Raw genomic sequence first — 21020 nt, 5'->3', positions numbered from 1 at the left:
ATGGCCTTCACCACACAAGGGCATCACACTACCCAGGTGCTCATGTTTAGGAGGTGCCTGGGGCCTCCTGGCCCGTCTGGTCCTTTACCTCCAGTCTGCAGCAGAACTGCTGCCTGTCCGTTTAGCCTGGTCTGCATTTCCACATGTGTTGTCCTGGCCAGTTTCCGTCATCAGTAAAGTCCTTTTCATCGAGTCATAAATTTAACGGAGGGAACAAACACAAAACAAAACTCGCACAGTTCAAGTTCATGAATTTATGTTGGATGGGAGTGAAGGAAGCAAAGTTGATTCAAATTTGGAAAATTTCAATTCACAAAGTATTTGTCGATGGACTCAAAATTTGTTTAGCCTTGTCCTAGGGATTGGGGAGGTTGTAGTTGACCCTTCTCTCAGAAGCAACACTCTGGTTAACTGCAGTCTTTTGTTCTGAGTGAAAATGACTTGTCTTCTAAAGGGGAGACATTTCTGAACCCTCCACTTAGCCGTTCTCTGACTTGGAGAGTGGGGACTAGTGGGGAGCATTGATGTGTTTCTCAGTGACTCATTTGATGATTCCTCCATTGTTTGAAGGAATGGATGTTATGTAATTAATGTCCCATCCCTTCCCCCCATTTTATTTTTCCCTAACAAGCTGGGATTTTCCATCATTTTGTCAATCTTCCTGGAGGGAGGCATGGTGATTTTTCCATTAGCTTTTTTTGGGGCACGTCCCAGAGCAATCCAAATCATCACTCCCTAGAACTTCGGTTCCCCTGTCATTAGCAGATCCTGGGATAGCTGCTACAGTGAGCCCTCCTGTCCTTCCTGATCAGAGCCTGAACTCTGAGCAGTTTCCTGAAAGCAAATAGGAGGGAAGGTGCCACCTGCCCTTTGTTTGTGCAATATAATTTCCATTCATTTCAACATTCAGGGGCAATAGATTTACTTCTTCAATATATTTACTGCTATTTATCTTTTTCCTTCTATGTTTCCATTTTATTTAGCCAATAAAACATTATGTATGCTCAGGAATTTCTAGCCAAGGTTTAGAAATGACGAGCAAGGAACTTGTGTAGTACCTTTGTGCTGAAACTTCACCCTTTGATAAGTCAATTTCAACCTGTGGTACACTGAAGATTCAGGCCTCTAAAATAATCATTGCAGTAAGTGCATCCCTGCCAAAGGTCACAGGAAGACGAGGAAGGATTATCTTTGGGTGAGAAATTGAGCCTGAGGTAAATTCAGGAGATGTTTGACTTTGGCTGTTTTGGCAATAGTTACGGACCTACACTGTGAACAGGGTGGGCAGGTGCAGGAGGGGCTGGACAGAGCAGAGGTAAAGATGCACGTGGATCTAGCATCAGATCTTGACCCGTCAGCAAATCTGCAGGTGTTGATATCTCACTCTTCCGTACCACCTATGTAAACCAAATTTTATGGATTTTACCTACTACTGTATTCAGCACGTCAAATTTGCCTGCTTATCTTATCAGTATTACCCTTTTTCTAGTCACCAAAGCCACCATCAGCTCTCACCAGAACTAATGCCCATAACTTCCTTACAAGTCTTCCCATATCCATTCATACTCACTTTCTAAACCATTTTTTATAGAATAGCCAAGGCTATCTTAAAACCAGATGTGGTCAGCTCATTCCTCTGCATAAACCACAGTGATTTTCTGTTTTGCTTAGGATAAATTGATAAATTTCTTAGCAGGTTTCCTGCTTACCTCTTCAATCGTCTCAAGCAACTATGCTCCTTGATCATTGTGCATTGACCTTTTTGGAACTAACACATGTCAAATCCCCTTGTTGATCTCATTACCTTCATCTGTACTATTTCCTTTGGCTAGGATTATGGTCCTCTCCCTTACTGCCCATCAGGGTCACTCACCTGGATTCTGTGTTAAAAAACAGATTTCTGGGTTCCAATCTGTGCCCAATATATCTGGCATGGGGCTGAAAATTTGCATTTGATAATTTCCAGTGATGCTGACTTAGCTGCTCTGTGTGCCATGCTTTGAAATCTACTGGACTGGTAGTCTTTACTTTCTAAATGCCTATGCATCCTCAGATCCATTGTCAAATCTCTCTCTTCTCCTAAGGGATGCCTTTGCTGGCTCTCCAGACTGGCAGGAATTCCTGTTTATGTTAACATGCATCTTGTACTTCTCTTTTGAAGCCTTTATGGACATCGTAGTTGATCATTTAATTGTGTCAATAGAATTTTAACAACTATATTCACTGCACGAATTAGATATCCAAGGGCCATTTCTGACTTGTTTACTGCTCTTTCTTTCTTTAATTCCTTGGCTATAACAAATGCTAAATAATTATTGGTTCAATGAATAAATATTGTTTTCTTTTTCATAGATAACTGAAATATGTAGTAACACTAATGCTTTCAGTGACTATAAAAGAGTAAGGGCTATGTATGGGTAAACTACTAGAGGTATACAGAAGAATAAGCATGTTTTATTTGTAAGGAATGCAGGACATTTTAGGCAAGAATTAGGGGCCTAGCATATTGTGGAAAGTGCATTAAATTTTACCTGCTCTGATGAGGATGTTAACATAGATTTTTTTCCAGCTTGCCTCGTTCAGTCTATCCATACTCTATTATAATTTATGAATGCTTAATTGCCAATTTAATTTGTTGTTCATATACTCGTTTTTATTATTTGTTCTTTTCTTAATACATGGCATTAGAATGTATTTTGACATATTAAACTTATATGGAGTAAAATTTCTCATTCTTCTGGTTGCATATGATGTGGAATTACATTGGTCATGTATTCATATATGAACATAGGAAAGTAATGTCAGATTAATTATACTAGCTTTCCTACTCTCAGTCTTCCTCCCTTCCTTTCATCCCCCTTTGTCTAATCCAAAGTATTTCTATTTTTTCCTACCTCTACCTGCTTATTGTGAGTTAGCATCACATATCAGAGAGAACTTTTGGTTTTCTGGGATTGTCTTATTTCACTTAGCATGATAGTTTCCAGTTCCATCCATTTACAGGCAAATGCCACAATTTCATTTCTCTTATGGCTGAATAATATTTCATTTTTTCTTACAGATATGGAATGTGCAGATGTCCCACTATTAACTCCAAGCAGCAAAGAAATGATGTCTCAAGCATTGAAAGCTACTTTCAGTGGTTTCACAAAAGAGCAACAACGACTGGGAATCCCAAAAGGTATGCTTTTATTGTTAGAAAAACAAAGACCAGGGTCAGACGTGTAGAGAAAGCTATTCTCTCATCTGTAGTGTGTGAGGCAGACACTGCACTAACTACACTTGAATCAGCAGCTCTGGATTGTTGTAGATATACAACAGAACCACCATAGATACGCATATTGATGATGATCCATCCTCCCAGTTTTGGCACCACCATTTTGGTCTTAGGACAGTGGCTCCTGAAACTGTCTGCATATTCAAATGCTCTATTATCTTTGAAAACTTCTAAGGCCAGGCCCCTATTCCTGATTGATTCAGTCTTAATCAATAGTGGCATCCATGCTTTTTAAACTCTTCAAATGATCATAAAGTCAGACAAGTTGGGGAAACTTTGTCTCAGAGTCATTCTGGGCCAACATTGGTTAAACTCAGTGAGCTGTATTTCTTGGAATTTACTGATTGCTCTTTTCTCTTCCATGTACTTTGGCAAAATGTGTTTGCCCTCTGGGTGTTCTTATCTGAAAGGGTTTATTCAGGAATGGAAGGGGTCTGGAATTATCAGAAAGAAGAAGTGAGTTTAGAACACATCATCCTTCACCAAGGAGCTTTTGTGTGTGTGTGTGTGTGTGTGTGTGTGTGTGTGTGAGCAATCCAGAGTGGAAAGTGTACTTTTCTGTTAAGAATAAGGCTTTCTTTAGATCAGGACAGTTTTGCTGCCAGATGAGTGATTTCCAGCCTCATTAAACACAAGCTTTAGATAGATTCTGTGAATGTACCTGTACACATTTTTCCATGTTTTACAACTTTACCACAAACCTCAGAGGACAGGAATGCCCAACATCCTTTCAGGATCACAAAGCAGAATAAAGTGAATTCTGATTTTTCCAGCATCTCATGACACAGTCTGCTAGATTGAAGTGGCCACTACTACCTACTGTCGGCCGAGTTCTTTGAGTGTCATTGGCAGGCATAGCTGTATTAAACCTCAGGTCATGTAAGAAGATTATATATAGTCTGTACTACAGTGCTACTCAAAGCAGAGCCTGTGATGTGTACAGACTTGGCTGGGTACCTAGAATGATATAGGCACATAATAATGTCATTTCCAAGTGCCATTCGAATGACTTAGAAATACTAATTGCTACAATTATTACTAAGTATCATTGACAAAGATAAAAATAATTGAGAATAATGATCCCAAGTATATTATAAGGGTTAAGATCAGGGAAAGCGATATGCAATTTGTAGAAAACACTTCAGTTTGTTGTTATTGCTATTAAGGAAGCCATTTATTCCCTTGTGTGGGGCTTTTAAAAAAGCCTAATAGAAATAAGGCAGTGAGAGAGGAGATTCATGGAAAGCCTTACCTGAATGGAAGGCAGGAAATACTCACATATATGTCAGTATTTGTGGCTGACTACAGTTCCTCCTAGCTGGCAAAATAGAGGAGGTTGAATGTTGAAGATAGAGAGGAGGGTTATGGAGGCACCTCGTGGTTTGAATTCACAGGTTGGTGCTTCCTAATTCAGTGGATAGGATAGTGCCCTCAGATACATATGGACCTTTTAGCATCTCTTCCAGAGCCTAATCTACTCCACCTTTCTTGCTGTCTTTCCTCAGACCCTCGGCAGTGGACCGAAACTCATGTTCGAGATTGGGTGATGTGGGCTGTGAATGAGTTCAGTCTGAAGGGTGTGGACTTCCAAAAGTTCTGCATGAATGGAGCAGCCCTCTGTGCCCTCGGTAAAGACTGCTTCCTTGAGCTGGCTCCAGACTTTGTTGGGGACATCTTATGGGAACATCTAGAGATCCTGCAAAAAGGTACATGTGTGGCAACTGTTTGTGTGTTTTTTTTTTTGGCGGGGGGGGGTTGTGTGAAGTTGCTGTAAAAGTAAGTAGGACTGACCCAGTGGTGGGACACCAGTACCATTATCTGTGGGTGTCCAACCTTGGCTTAAGTGGCCCATGGGGATGTGCCTGGGGTTGTGCCTGACACCTAGCAGGTACTCAGTGTGTGATTGTTTCTTTTTCTTCTACTGGGAGTTCAGATTTTAATCTTCAGCATGTTTGTACTCCTGAAACTTCTTGGTGGGCAAAATTCTGATGTAGTCTTTCTCTTAGAGCCATGAACTATTTGAACAAGCAATGTCTGCGGCCAACCGTAGAATAGTTTTAGGATTTTTTTTTTCCTCCTGGAACTCTTAATGCTCCCTTGATCTACAGCCACATAATACCTGGTCACATCTACAGAAAAGCTTAGTTTTTCTGAGGTCATAAATAAGACAGGCCTCTCTGCCCGCTAACTGGATGGGAATTCATGGTGCAGAATACCTTTTACATCTGGAGTAGCAACTGAGGTTATATCAGGACGCTGTGTCGCAACCTTGTAATGACATGGCCTTCCCTACCGGCCTCCTCCAACCTTTTTGGACCAAGTGACTCATGTCCCACAGCCCTGGCCGAGTATAGAAACAGCAATAGGCGGCAAACTTGGGTGTTTTTGCACTTATTTTTCTGTATTTCTTCTTAAAATAAATCGCAGTTACCAGCAGTCAGCAGTGCCCTCCAGCTGACTGTAAGCCTAGAAGCCCGTTGCCCTCTCTGACCCAGGCCCACCCTCTCCCTGTGGTCCACCAACTCCAGCCCTTGGCACAGACACCGGGGGAAGGGTGCAAAGCTCAGGATTAGCACTCTTGTTTCCATATAAATGCCTTTCTTTGTTTAAGAATATTTTCCACTCCTGCAGTGCTCAAGAGAGACCCGAATTAGATTCTTCAGGGCACAGAAGTGTGATCTTGATTCGGTCTCTTCAGCCTCTCTGTTGATAAATAATAAATAAATGAACAAAATCAACAGTTGAGTGAATCTTTCTGTGGCTGCTGCTACCCAGGGCTGGCAGGCAGCTTCGCAGTCTTCTCAGAGCACTGGCATGCTCTTGGTATAGCTGCACGCACACCCACTCCTAGGTGTTGACACGAGCGACCTGTTTATAGAGGGATATGATATGGCAGACTCCTTGCAGATCTGATTTAACTGCTGGCTTCTAAACACAACAACATATTGCACCAGACCGTGTAACCCAAATGTGTTCTACAATATAATGTTTCCCTCTGTTTATCGTGATGGAGCTGCCAGGTGCTCTCGGGGTGTCTAAACCTGCCCTGATCGTGGTTATAATTAATATCTATGTAGTGTCTCCTTGTTTACAAAGTGCTTTAAAATGCATTTTCTCATTGTATTATCAAAATAACCCCGTGAGATAGAAAGGACAAAGACTACTACGGTCCTTGTCTGTGAAATGAGGCTCAGGTTAGGCGATTTCCTCAATTAACCACTCATTTCCTTAAACTTTTTGATTTAACTTTTAAATCTTTTTTCTCATTTAACTTTTTTGGGATCTATGTATGTGTGTATGTACGTTATGTGGTACTGGGATTGAACCTAGGGATGTTTTACCACTGAGCTATATCCCCCACTCTTTTAATTTTTTATTTTGTGATCCTCCCAGTCACTTTGGAATTAAAGACATGTACAATTGCATCTAATGTTCTTTTTGGTACCAGGGATTGAACCCAGGGGTGTTTAACCACTGAGCCTTTTTATATTTTATTTAGAGACAGAGTCTCACTAAGTTGCTTAGAATCTTGCTAAGTTGCTGAGACTGGCTTTAAAAATTTAATTTCCTACCCTGTGTTCTTTCTGTGATAATGTGGATTCATGTGGAGCTCCTGGACCCTCAGACAGATTTGGCCTGCCTTTTGGCAAAGAAATAACATAAGGGAATTTAAGAGGCGTAGGCTGTAATCTAGTATGTTTGAGAATAGAAATCATGTCATCCCACCCAACGTTCCATCATGATAGGCAGTGAAAAATCATCCCTCTTCAGATTCATGTACTTGAAGAGATGAGCAAGATGTTTGTACTGCGGCTATAGCTTCAGTTCTGTCATGAAACCAAAGCCACACAGCACCCGAGAACATAGCTTTTGGGGTGGGGTGGAAGGCCAAAGGTACAGGGGATGTTTCAATCTGATAAGCTACTAAAACAAAGTTTAATCATTTTATCTCAACTGGGAACTGTTTTTTTTCACCCGTGCAGGCATAAACTTGTTTACCCATCAGCCTTTGCTCCCAAGAAGCTATCAAATACCTGAGGAAAAGCCTAAACCAACATGCTGTCTTTATGTCTGATTGTTATAGTCAGATGGCTCCAAAAAAGAGTCAGAGGCTACCCTATTTGATTTTAGGGTAACTAGAGGATTCTAAGCTTACAGTGGCGTGGTAGAAAGCATTTCTGTCCTTGGTTACTCTTCCTCTCCGTCCTTTCTACCTCCCTGGGAAGTTGGCATCTGGCAGCAGTTTCACTATGTGGCTTCTCCTCTTCCTTTACACAAGCCCTCGTGGTTCACCAAGTGGAGTCACCTTACCAGTGTCCCCACTTCTTGTCTGGGCCTGAACTTGAATTCTGAGAGCAATGGGGAGAACACAGAACAAAACCCAGACATCTGTGAGAAGAAATGGAGGATATAAGATCTACCTGCCTAAAGACTGCAGTGTATTTCTGAATAGGTTTTGCATCGATCAGTTTGAGGGTTAGGTAGTGTTGGTAACCTGCCGACACAGAGTCAAGCCCTTGATTCTAATCTCTAACATGATACTTGTACATACTGCAGAAAGACATCGAGAGGCAGGGTTGAGTGTTTTCCCAACCCTGGGTGATTACTCACTGATTCTCTTTCCAAGATATTAAATCCCATTTTGCAGCTACTGAAATAATAAACTTAGCCATCCTTTTGTGATCTCATCACTAGACAAGGCCCCAGCCAGGGTAGACTCAGACACCAACTCAGTTAATGAATTTGCAGATTTCTTAGAAAAAGAGTTGAGGTCATTGTGGTCCTTGGATCCAAGATCCTTTCAGGCCAAGTGTTACTTGTGTGCTGACTTCTTTATCTCACTCTCTACCCTGTCCATTGCAGAGGATGTGAAACCGTATCAAGTTAATGGAGTCAACTCTGCCTATCCAGAATCCCGCTATACCTCGGATTACTTCATTAGTAAGTTGCATCTTTACTCCTCTTCCTTCTCTTTGCTCATTATAATGGGACCCTAGGAAAAGTTTCATCTCAGTTGATCTCAGCATCCTTTGTGGTAATTCCATGGAAAATAGTATTTTCTTAACTGTAGACTCTTTGTTATTTTTAAAATTACTTCTTACAAATATAGTGGTTCAACCTATGTACCTGCCATATGTACCTGCAAGTTCTTAGACACTACAGAGGAACAACATTACAACTTGACCCCTAAACTTTTGATCTGTTTGATCCCATAGACTATAGTGGCCATTAGAGGATTGGGTGAGGGATTTGATCTTGGCCTTGTTCTTTCCTTTTTTACTAGTAGAGATGACAATATTTCCTCTGAAATCCTCTTTTAAGAGCATGCCATATAGCTTTGCCAGAAAACAGATTTATGTTTTATAGTTAAGAATAGCTAAGTCCTGGAGAGGTGACTAGAGGAGCAGAATTAGTGCAGGACTCTTCTTATCTGAGGGCCTCACTTTCAAAGGGAGTCCTAAACAGGTTTATTTTCATTTTACCTTTTTACTTTATTTAAATTTTTATTCCAATAAAGCAATAATATTGTTAATTTTTTATTCCAGTAACAGCAATGATATTAGCTGCCTTATCTCAAGAGCTTATTCAGTGTCAAAAATGTTGGTAGGCATTTTACATAAATACTTTCATTTGATCTCTCTTATTGATAAGGAAATTAAGTTAGAAAAAGGAATTTTCTTATCAAGGGTCACAGTGAGATTAAAAACCCAAGGCCTTCTGACAAAGTTTTTCCCTTTTATTCTCTAAGTTAACTAGCTCATTCCATGTTGTAGGGCCATTGTGGGTGGTAAAGAGCTGCTTGTATACATTTCTCTTCTCTCTAATTGCAAATGTTCTCCATCTCCAGGCTACGGTATTGAGCATGCTCAGTGCGTCCCTCCATCTGAGTTCTCAGAGCCCAGCTTCATCACAGAATCATACCAGACACTCCATCCCATCAGCTCCGAGGAGCTCCTTTCCCTCAAGTATGAGAATGACTACCCTTCCGTCATTCTGCGGGACCCTCTCCAGACAGACACCTTACAGACTGACTACTTTGCCATCAAACAAGAAGTTGTAACCCCAGACAACATGTGCATGGGGAGGACCAGTCGGGGTAGGTTAGCTGTCTTCTATAAAAGCTCTTTGGTTTCTAAGAATTACCTACTTTTGTGAAATTTTCAGGTCCTAATTTTCTCTCCTCATTATTAGCCCTTCAGATTCCTTAGCTTCAGCCTTCCCAACTTAGAATGTCCAGGTGTTGAGACTTTTCCATGGAATTGCAGTCATGTCCATCATGATGACAAAGACCCTCAGGGTCCATGGAATAATTTAAGTTTGGTAGGATAAACAATCAAATGGCTTATTTGGATAAGTCATTTTTGACACTTATTGAGTGTCAAAAATGTTGGTAGACATTTTACATAAATACTTTCATTTGATCTCTATCCAAATAATAGCTCTGTTTGAATCTGGTCATTTTTAAGGGCTTTCTGTTTGAGAGGATTTTGCTCAAGATATACATAAAGAAAAATTGATTCATAAAGAAAATCATGACCATCTTGAAAAACCTGTGAGCTTTGCATATGTGCTGCTGTTCTTTCCACTGTATTCCTGAGTCAGACTCTAGAACCTGGCTTGGTACCTGGAATGACCTCTACTGTTAGCCTGAGATCTTTAGCTTCCTGTGACTTCTTTGGTTTGGGAAGATACAAGATGGTTAACCAACAGTTTATTTGGAACCACTCATCAACAGTGTGGTGAAAGTGTGTATTTAGTTAGAGGACCAGGGAAAGAGGTGGCCAGAGGCTTCCAAAAGAAGGTATTCTTGTTGACATGGCTATTATAATAATGATAAAACATTCACTGGCAGTGAAGTAAATGTTTCGAAATAGAGTTGGTTGACATGAAGCAAGAAAGGTAAAATAACAACCCAACTTCGAAGATCAGGGAAAACACTCAGAGGTATTGTCCACGTAGAAATGTGTCCAGATTGTTTTGTTTCTGAGAAAAATGTTGTCTGTTATAAGAAGGGGCTTGGTTATCTAAGAAAGAGCTAGCTGATTTCTGAAAAGTTAGAAAGGATGATTTTTCTGATGGATAAATGGGAAAGAATTATAAGTAGAACGAGGAACAGGAGAAAGCTAAGCCCAGTGATTGATGAAGCATTTGCTCCCAGAAGTCAGACTTGAGCCAGCCTATTAATGATTTCTGTTTCAATGACTGACTTCCTGTGATGCCCATTCTGTGGTTTTGGGAGGAGATCCCAAGACACCCTTACTTTGAAGATCACCAGTGCACATTCTGGGCCATACATACTGTCATCTTCTTTAAGCGTTCAGACTCACACTTCCTCCTAGCAAGCCTTGGGATATCCAACAGGCCCTGTGCAGGGAAAGTCCCTGCAAAAATCAGAACCCATAATTGTCCTTCTTAGGGCCCCAGGGTGTTTGTGTTTTCAGACCAAAGGGGATGGGCGGCACCAGTTCTGCCTTCCCCTTTCTGAGTGTCTTTTATTTTGGGTGCATGTCTATTTAAATACATTCACACAAGTGTGTGTGTGTGTGTGTGTGTGTGTGTGTGTGTCTTTCTTCTCAGGCAGGTCAAACAAAGCATTAGAACAACTTTCTCATGGTGCTTTCTCTGCATATGTGTAATGAGACTGAATTGTGGGTTTGGGGTTCAGCCATATTGTAACTTTGGATAGATCTACTGTCACATTGTTTTAAAATTGCGTCTGGCTTTGCATTTGTGTAATTGTCCCCTTTTCCCTCTCCTTTTCTTGGTTCTTGGTTTTGGTCCCCACCACCCCTTCAACCCCAAACTAATGATTATAAACCAAAAATGATCCTTGCAAAGGAATATGAGGTATTTTTCTTTGGCTCCACTCACTTCTTCCCTCCAAGCTTTAGGCCACAAAAACTTAAGGGAAAGACCATTTTGTGCAGGTCCACTTTTTGTATGTTAGAAGTGCTGCAAATAAGACCAATTCCAAAGGCCAACTGAATCTGAGATGGTGTGATTGGTCCAGACTGAAAGCATTACTGTTAGCAGATTGTTATTAATAATCATGGTATTCATATACTGCATTATAGTATACAAAGTGCTTCTCTGTCCACTTACTGGGACTCTAAGGACTCTCTTTGTGCTAGTCTGTTCAGCGGGTTGCTGTAAGGCTCCCATCTACTGTTATGAGTGCTCTGAGGTCTGTTTCGCGGAGTCGGATAGCTTTAGAAGGACCTTGCTGAGGCATTTCTCAGAGAAGCTGGCCTGTGGACATCTCAGAGGTCATGTGCTTCCCTGCGTGAGCACAGTAGCAGAACCAAACGTCTAATCCAGTTGGATTCAACCCATTTTTGGAGAAAATACCCGTAAATGAATGTTTCCAGCTCTAGGGTTGTGAAATAGAGCTAAAATGAAAGCTGCCTTCTGCTATAAACCACAGTTCTCAACCAAGTTGCATTTGGCTCATGTCTGAGAGGTTGCCAGAGAGTGGTTATGGCCTAGTTTAGTGCCCTTGCTTATTGGACTCCTTGGAAACTCAACTGTCTTGCTTGCGGAAATTCCAATCTCCTTGCCCTCCAAATATAAAGGTGGCTAATATAGATAAGAATCATTTCAGCAGACTTAAGCATTGATAGTATGTAAACATTGGTGACTTGGTGGGATGTTCTTAACAAAAATGTAAGTTTTCTTTCTTAGGCTTTTGGCATGTTTGTCTCACAGAGAAATTGAATGACTATTAAAATCAGTAGCTGGTCGGAGCAAACACCTTTTTATGAGATGCCAGAAAATTTCCTATTCTACTATAAAAAGGTCACATTCTGGTGGTGGACTATTTTTCCTGAGTCATTTAATGTGAATTTCTGGAAGAGACAACTCCTTTACTTTTAATGATAATAAAGAGGTACAGATGTGTGACAGGGGTTGGGGTAGGCTAGACTGATCCCTCCATGAAGCTCTTTGATTTGCCTTCTGGAATTTGCCCTCAGTGGATGAATAGAGGAAGGAATGAGATGAAGCTGATAATACTCCTCTCTATTATAAGTGGTACTAATGGGAATACGGATTGCAGAAAATATACAACAGTGGATTATATAAAAAAATACTCAGCTTCGATATGTTTTATGCTTTTTTTAAATTTTAAGAGCAGCATATTTTCCTATGAATTTAATTTTGATTTTGGCACCTGCTCATGTTTGAACCTTATTTGTTTCACCAATCCACACTGCTAAAGGGGAGAGTACCCTGGAAGCACATTAATAGGAGGTTATGCAAGCCAAGCTTATTTTGGAATTTGAAATATATAGATCATCCAGCCTTGAACAATTGAAAATATTTATAGGTCTTTTTGCATAAAAGTTTGTTACCTCCTTTTGCCTCTTGGCATGTGCTAGATTGAGGTGGTCATCTAGTCTATATTTTGCTGTAAGTTGCCTGAAAATTCTCTGAACATAAAATACACAAAACATTCCTAGGAACATTTTAGCTCTTAGATGCATTTATTTTCCTCAGTTTTTTTTTTTTTTTTTGTTAGCCTCCTTTTAATGGCATTTTTTGCCAATGGAAATTTCTCCATGAGCTATTGTGCAATCATAGCAGCTGTTTATAACCTGGTTTGGGAAATTAATGAACTTGCATGATCTTGTGGTCAGTTAAGAATGCCTTAAGCAACTCACAGAGTAGAGGATTTCTGACACTGCTATGGCCCTTAACTCCTTAATCTTTGTTTTTTACTGTCCATACTTCCGCAATGAAGCATACATTTCAAGTACAGATTGGAAAGGATAATGAATATGATTTTGTATTTAAAAGAGAGTGATAGTGTTTTTCTTTTTTTTCCCCCTCTTATTTCCTGGAAACAGCATCGCAAAACTTCTTTCTCTATTTGGGAAGGCATAAAGACAGGATATATATTTCATTTTAAAATAGTATTTGGGAAAAAATGTTTAAAATAACACTTTAGTTCCAAGGCCAAGGAAGGTCAATCTGCTCTTAGTCTAATGGAATTTTTTTTTTCTTATGATCAAAATATTTTGCCAAATTGGAACTTTTGAAATCATGTTATTGGCTTGAGTTAGAAAAGGGATTTAGTCTGATGCTGCTCTGTTTTCTTCATTATTTCATTGGTTCTAATATATCAACCGGAAATCCCATAATAACATGTATGATTCTCAGCTTTGAGATTTCTGACTTTAGAATTTTTGAGATCCCAAATACTGCTGTGTCTCTCTAATAGATAGAGCAGCATTTGACTCTGAATCTCAGTACTAGGAGCTATAAACCAGGCATAGAGTGGCAGTCGCTGCAGTTTGCAGCCCAACCCCCTCTCCCAGAGAAAATCTGGAGCTTCATTGCAATGGGCCCCTCCATTCCTCCACCTCTCCTGCAGATCTGAATAGCAACCTGTCCTGTATGAGGGTTTTTACAGTTGTTTTTCCCAATCCCTCCTCCCCTGTTTTTTCCTACCTCCTCCTTTACCTCCAGGTAAACTCGGGGGCCAGGACTCTTTTGAGAGCATAGAAAGCTACGATAGTTGCGACCGCCTCACCCAGTCCTGGAGCAGCCAGTCATCTTTCAACAGTCTGCAGCGTGTCCCCTCCTATGACAGCTTCGACTCTGAGGACTATCCAGCTGCCCTACCCAACCACAAGCCCAAGGGCACCTTCAAGGACTATGTGCGTGACCGTGCTGACCTCAACAAGGACAAGCCTGTCATTCCTGCTGCTGCCCTGGCTGGCTACACAGGTAGGCACTCTGCTCTTTCCTAGGCAGGCTGTCTGCACATTTGTATGGGGGTGGGGGTGGGAGTCAGTGGAAGGCACTGTACTGTCTACCCAGAGACCAAAGAACACACTCTTTCTTTTTGGTGGAGTAGAAAAAGATGTCTCTAAGAGATTGTCAGTTTCTCAAACTACCCTGCTTGTGAGTAACCATTGATTTTTGGAGGCAAATAATATTCTATTCCAAAGGGAAATTTTTAAGACTATCAGGAAACTAATATTTTTGGCCTTTTCTATATCTAGGGGAAGGGAGCTATAATGATTTGGTGTTCCTGGAAACTTGGTCTAGTGGCCTGGCATCAAGGGACATCTTCTGTCCTGCTCTTGGGAGGTCTTTTAAAATACAAAACCAGCAACTGCCTTTCTCAAAGGCATAATTGAATGGCTTACAAGCTAGGCTGTGTGGTAGTACAGTTATCATTAGGCTGGCTGTTCTAATGTGGGAAACATATTCTTTTTGGCCTTAAACATTGTCCAGATCCATCCTGAACTTACATAGGAAGCCTTATTTTCTCACTTAGCTTTATGGTTGATTTTTTTCCCCCCAGTAGTGAAAGCTATAATTATAGTAGCAGTGAGTGAAGAAAGAAGGCAGAAAACAGAAGATGTACATTGCAAGCTTGGGCTTTGATTGAAAATCTAGTAATAGAGCAGAGCAGTTGATTGTTCAAATGGATTGTATAGCACATAAGCTGCCTACTCTGAGAAATAGTGAAGAGTCTATCTGAGAAATGTCCAAGGAGTGTTAGTTAATGTGTTGCTCATCCAATCCTTTCTGTAAGATTGCAGTGTTTTCTATAATGTGTTGTATTGTGGGTGGAGCTTGTTTTAGGCTTTGATGACTCAGATTTGGTCTAGGCCTTTATTCTCTTCTGGTATCCTTTACTCTGGACAGGTTATAGTGTTTGGACTCTGTGATAGAAGACAGCAGAACCTGTGCTTCTATAGACATATCTGTCTGATCTTAATTAAGAGAGAACTAGGTCCCTGTTGTGCAGGAAGTCTCAGGATTTGCCCAAGGAAGTCCTACTTATCTTTGAGAATAAAACTCAAACACTTAGATAAATTACTCCCCCATTAAGGATCAAGTGTACGTTACTTATTTTCCTTCCATAAAGATCCCAGTGTGGTGTGCTTGGACAGTGCTCAGGAATTGTGTAACCGAGATCTATACACAGGATCACAGGCGAGGAACGATCCCCTCTTCATTCTTTCTAAAATATCCCCATGGTCTTTGCTTGCACATGGCTAATAGGTAGGGACTACATTTCAACGGAGTCTTCTCCTGTGTCTGGATGGCAGATTTTTATAGAGTTTACCCCATTTTCATTAAAGACATCTGGAATGAGGAAAAGTATATTGTGTGTTTCTCAGGATGTACCAGAGTGCCAGTGCCTGTAGGTAGAATTAGACTCTGGTGTGATGCACTGATGGAGGAGGGAAGGGACAAGTGCCGCTTAACTGGAAAGAGAAGGAAAAGCCCAAGGTAGTTCTAAAATGATTGACAACACCATTGCTCTCTTTCCCCCTCCCTCTTTCCCTCCCTTCCTCCTTCCATTCGTCCATCCATTCCTTCCTTCCTTCCTTTCTTCCTTCCTCCTTCCCTTCCTCCCCCCCTCCCTCCCTCCCCACTAGCAATTAGGGGGTAAAACAGTCAATGAGTAGAATAGAGGTAAGTTTATGAGGATTTAGAAGGCTTAAAGACTGAAGCAGCCATTTGAATTTTTTTTTTTAAGTAGTTTAAGTATCTGACCCTTCTGTTGTTTCTTCTTTATAGTTGGGGGTTTAACTTTGCAGACTCTCTCAAATGGCAATGAGAACAATAGCCCAGAAAACAGAAGTCCTCTATGCTCCCTCCGGGCTCTAACACACTGGGTGATTTTAAGCAAATTCACCTTGTACCCTGTTTTTCTTTTAGTGTAGTGGAATTGTTCATCCTTATCTTGCTGGTAGGAGATGTGTGAGAATGTAGTTGAACCAAATCAATTAATTAAGCAAATGAGTGCTAGACAGTGTGCTAGACATGGGAGGAAAATCCCCTATTCATAGCAAATAAATTATTTCAGCAAATGAGCACATGTTGAGTGCAGATAACCCAGTATCCCTCAAGGGCTCATTGTCCCAGAATTCAGGTTATTGTGAATGTCCTTATACTCAAACTGGGTTCTCTTATTGTTGTAGTCTGAATGAAGGTTGGGGTGTGTTAGGTGTGTGGGAGCAGCCCCAATTTTGGTATTTTTACTATGTATTCCATGTCTGCTTAACACCCTCTGTCTGTACCACAGGCCAAAGTACATGGTGGTTCCCAGATCTTGTACCCTCATTGAAGCCCCTTCTTATTTAAGATGCAGCCTCCTAGGGAATGGAGGAAGAGGATGGAACATAACCATTCTGCCCTTCTCCTCACCAAAGACAATCATGAAGATGCCTACAAATGGGTGTCTGGCTTTATGTAAACATGTTAAGATGAGATGAAATTTGAAAAAGTCCTTTGTAAAATGGAAATCATGGTATAAGTGGTGGAAATACTTTTTTCTTGCTCATAGAGTTACACATATTTTCTATCTCAGGTTCTGTCCTTGTTTTCTATTTTAAATTTTGATTGTTCCAAAGTATGCATGACCACTCAGGATGAAGTAAAGGGTAGATGTTTAGTCTCAGACCTAGGAAAACTCTAGGTTCCTACCCTTAGACTATAAACCAAGCTTTTGCCTATATCACCTTCAAAAAAGTACATTTTACTTCTTTATATGATGTCTTAGTTACTGCACTGTAAGTGTGGAAATCAGTTACAAACTGAATTTTCACATTCTCTTGCACTGTTACATTCTTTCTCCAAAGATAAGAAAATTGCATCAACCTTCACTGGGCTCCCATGGCAACTTGTTAAATTAGGTCAAGATGTGGGGGCAGATAACATGGCTTGAAAGCCTGCCTGTTAGCTGAGTTAAGAATACATCAAATGCAGTGTTGGCTTCCGCCAAAATGTACCTCCTTACCTTACTGTGAACTGCTTACGGTTATCAAACTGATACAATCAGAAAGCTCCATTTTCTCTTGTTCAAAGATACATTCTGAACTCCTTCTAATTACAACACGGTTTGAGAGAAGCAGCCCAGTGTTTTCTATATGTTTTATAGACCTTAGTAAAATGCTTTCCTGATCCTTGAAAAACATAAGCCTCTCTGATTCTTTTTTTTTCTTATTTCAGTAGGAATCAAGCACTCTCCCTTTTTTCTCTCACTTTCCAGCCCCATTTATAGATGGTGAAACTGAGGCACAAAGATTTATTTTAGGCTGTGAAACTTCAATCTATAAGAAGGTAGAAGGTAGCTCCAGAATTGAATCTTAAGGTCCAGAGTCTCATCTGAATACAAAATCTGTTCTCCTTATTAAAGGATCAGAGAATACTCCTTGAATCTGTCTGTTGCTTCCATGGAGGGATGAGAAGCTCGTCTCCATCTTGTCACTGACACACACTGTACACATGAGGGTGTGTGGGAGAGGGTAGAGCGAGCCTTTGGCTTTGGTCCAGAGTTACTGTACTGTGAATCACCTTTATTGAACATCACTCCAGATGGCCAGACATAACCACAGATAAGGGTCCATTCCTACCATGTCTGCTGTTGTTAACATGTGGGTCTGGTGGAAAGGCCTTTGTTAAGGTCTAGGTGTATCCCCACCCTTTGAGTTGCAGTTATAAATAAAGTGGTTTTCTTTTTACCTGGAGCCCTGTAAAAGGCCAAGCCCAGAGCCATTCACTGTCATGGAATTGTGTTTCATAGTGTAGTATGGATTTTTATAAACAGATAGTCTCTCAGTTTAAGATTAAATTGGGAGTATTAGGATTCAAGTTCCAAGTTGTGTGTGTGTGTGTGTGTGTGTGTGTGTGTGTGTGAGAGAGAGAGAGAGAGAGAGAGAGAGAGAGAGATCACATAAAAATTAGCACTTTAGAAAAGTTTTGTGTTTTTGAAAATTTAAGACTTTGTAAATAAATCCTTTTGCACTTAGTAGAAAAAGAAAAAGAAGCCTCATACATTCCCCCTAAAGATCTCAAATTGCTACTGCCCTGAAATAAACTTTCTTCTTGCCGTTTCTAGATGGCACGGGAGCTAATCTAAAGTCACACAATAAGAAAGTCTCCAGGCAAAGATCAGAACCTTGGAGTTCTGACTTGTAGTTGAGTTTTAGATGTTAGCAATCCAAATCTACTGCTAAAACATGCTTTTGAAAATAAACAAGTTTACTGCAAAAAGAAGTACTTCCAAACCCTTCAATTGAGAATGCAGCCTGAGATTTGGCAGCATTACATACAATCACAGTTTTCTGAAGGAAAGCTGAGTTGCAAAATAATTTCAATGTACTTGAGTACAAATGACTCAGAGAGCTTTTGGTAGTAAACCTAGATAAGGAAAGGTAAGAGGGGTCCCCAAGGCAAGCTAGTAGGGCATTGCAAATTTATGTAGATTTTAAATGTTCTATATGCGGGTGGCTATGTTATTAGGGCCAATGCAGAGCTTTTCAGTTTGGAGGGATTATTGGAGCCAGCCTTTGGAATACAAAATCTCTCCATACAAAGGGAGTTGTTTATAAGACGATATGAGTTAAGTCAAGAGAAGGGCCAACTTGCTCATATGAGAATAGAACTCTAGTGCCCAGTCTGTGTAGTAGCCACCATTTCAGAGGCCCGGAGGAAGTTAGGTGACTTCTTTGGGTCAGGTGAGGCTAGGGCTAGCTCCCAGCCTTGGGGAATCCGTCAGTCTCAGTGCTGAGCACCTGGATGGATAAGAGAAAAAGAGCTTGGAAATGAGCAAGGCAGAAACAGAGCATCTTTTCACTTACTCAAGAGGCCATTGTGGGTAGCAGGTTGCAGGAAAGCCAGCCAGATCCCTCAGCTTAGACAGAGCCTTCCTGCAGGCCAGCAGCTCGGAAGCTGGTGATGGTGATGTGGGGGGTGTTGATTCTCTGTGCCTGGTAGTGGATCCTAAGGGAACATGTGAGATGGACTTGGGGAGGGGAGGTCTTAATAGAGTAATGGCTTAACCTGCTATTTGGTTGTGAGATTAACAGGAAAATACTGTGGAGCACTGGGGAGGAAAATTCCCAGAAAGATTTGAACTAGATAGACGAGAAAGCCCTTTCTCAATTTTTCTGCAAAGGAGCTTTACTCCTTCTACTTCTTAACTAATTAGCTTTGTGACAGTGTTTCTTAATCATCTTCCACTGGTAGCAAAAGATCATATTGTTAGAGGACTTGGCCTCACCAGTAACTTTTTTCTAAATGTCTTTGAAAAGATGTGGAAAGTGGAGGTTCCCTATTTCCGTTGGTGGCTTTTGAAGGCCACGATTGGCTGAACCACCTGTGTCTTAATTTAGCTCTGATAGTACCTTGGAAGCTGCCTTTTGGGCAGAAAAAGTCCTTTACACTTTTCAATCTGTCCTGACCCTTGCTGCTATTTATCTCTTTCTGAGGCCTTGTGGGTGCCTGCCTGGGTTTTGGATAGCAGGAAACTCACCACTTGACCCATTTGTTCTGAAAACAGTCCTCCTGCCTAAGAGGAGGCTCTGAGTCTCACGTTTTTGGGGTCTCTGTTTCTTTAACAAAATCTCACTACAAATGATGGAATTGGGTGGTGGTGGTTTGGGAATTTCACTCTGTCTCCAATCTGAAGCTCCACCTTTTTGCCTTTGAAGCAAAATGTTTCCATTGAGCAAAATGTACCCAGCATGCTACTAAAATATTCTCAAAAGTCCTCGTTGCCTTTAAGCAGTAGGCCTTGGAAACTCCCGTCACTTCTATTGGGAAAGGCCCTGCCAGATGTCCCGGATATTCCTGCTTTGCCCCTTGGCATCTCTTTCTTTTCCCTGGATGGCCTTTCCTGCCATGGAGAATAAGTGTCAACTGCTCTGGGTGAAGGCTCCATTCCAGAAAATCACAGCCCCTCCCTGTTCTTCCTTAAATGACTTTCATGTGACGCCTGCAGGTTGGTTGTAATGTCAGCACCTATCACTTGAGAATGCCTTCAGATTGAAGCCCAGGTTAGATGCACGAGAGGGTGGCCATCCAGTGCTGCTTCACCACAATTCCATTTCAGTGTCTATATCCTGTAGAAATTATGAGCAGGGTCTGCCACGGACCAGATCTGTAACCTTGGGCAAGCTCGTGTTTCCATGCCTCATTTTTCTCATCTGCAAAATGGTAATAGTTCTGTCTCATAGGCTTATTGTGAGAATTAACAAATGAGTTTTTGGAAAGCCCCCAGTACAGGGCTGGTACATAGGAAGTACTCTCTTAAGTGCCAGATGTCACTACTATTCCATATTATTCTCTAACCTTCTTATCTTTCCAGGTTAGTTCTAAGTTCTTTGAGGTCAGGGGACAATGTATCTTACTCATAGAATTCCAGTAATTGCTGGCAGTGTCATGGGGTGCAGCAGTTCAATTTTGTAGCTCCATCAGTGTGATTTAAGCTCCTAAGATGTGCTAGTCTTTTTCATATAGTCTATTAATATTCTTTAAACCTTGCTAAAAAGCACATGAAGAAGGTTCTGTTTTCCTCATTGTACAAATGGTGGGGGTTGATTTTTTTTGGAGGGGAAGCCCTAAACTACATAGCACACAAGAAAGATGCCTTTCAAAATTTTTCACAGTGTATTATAATTTGGGACTGCTGGGAAGCAGATACCAAGACTTGATGTGTAAGACAGTTATTGGAGGAGCATTAATGAAAGACAAGAAGGAGGGTGGAGAAAGAGAAGTTGCTGGGAGCCTTCAGACCATGCTGCAGATCTCAAAGGAAGGAGATTTGGGTAGGAAAAGCCACAGCTGTAGCTGAAGTCCAAGAATATTTCAACAGGCTGCAGGGGAATCCTTGGTCAAAGCTGCCTGGTGGAGGAGCTCCATGTCTCACAGGAGCGGACCTGCATGTCCCCACCATGTTCAATCCCAGGCTGCAGCAGCCCCGTCAGGAAGTGTAGCA

The 21020-nt window shown here is 41.1% G+C and overlaps 1 protein-coding gene across 4 annotated transcripts in view; it reads left to right on the top strand.

Annotated features, from left to right (window-relative positions):
* Positions 1-21020, top strand: part of Ets1 (ETS proto-oncogene 1, transcription factor) — a 130724-nt gene that overhangs the window by 95059 nt on the left and 14645 nt on the right. For all 4 annotated transcript variants that reach the window (XM_071616856.1, XM_071616855.1, XM_071616857.1 and 1 more), the window contains 5 exons: positions 3062-3181; positions 4783-4983; positions 8141-8218; positions 9126-9374; positions 13745-14005. In XM_071616856.1, the coding sequence (XP_071472957.1) occupies positions 3062-3181; positions 4783-4983; positions 8141-8218; positions 9126-9374; positions 13745-14005 (909 nt within the window). The remainder of the gene's footprint in view (positions 1-3061; positions 3182-4782; positions 4984-8140; positions 8219-9125; positions 9375-13744; positions 14006-21020) is intronic.

The sequence above is a fragment of the Marmota flaviventris genome, chromosome 9 (assembly GCF_047511675.1).
Source record: "Marmota flaviventris isolate mMarFla1 chromosome 9, mMarFla1.hap1, whole genome shotgun sequence".
In the NCBI taxonomy this organism is placed as follows: Eukaryota; Metazoa; Chordata; class Mammalia; order Rodentia; family Sciuridae; genus Marmota; species Marmota flaviventris.
The sequence above is the reverse complement of the archived record's forward strand: the minus strand, read 5'-3'. Positions and strand labels throughout refer to the sequence as shown.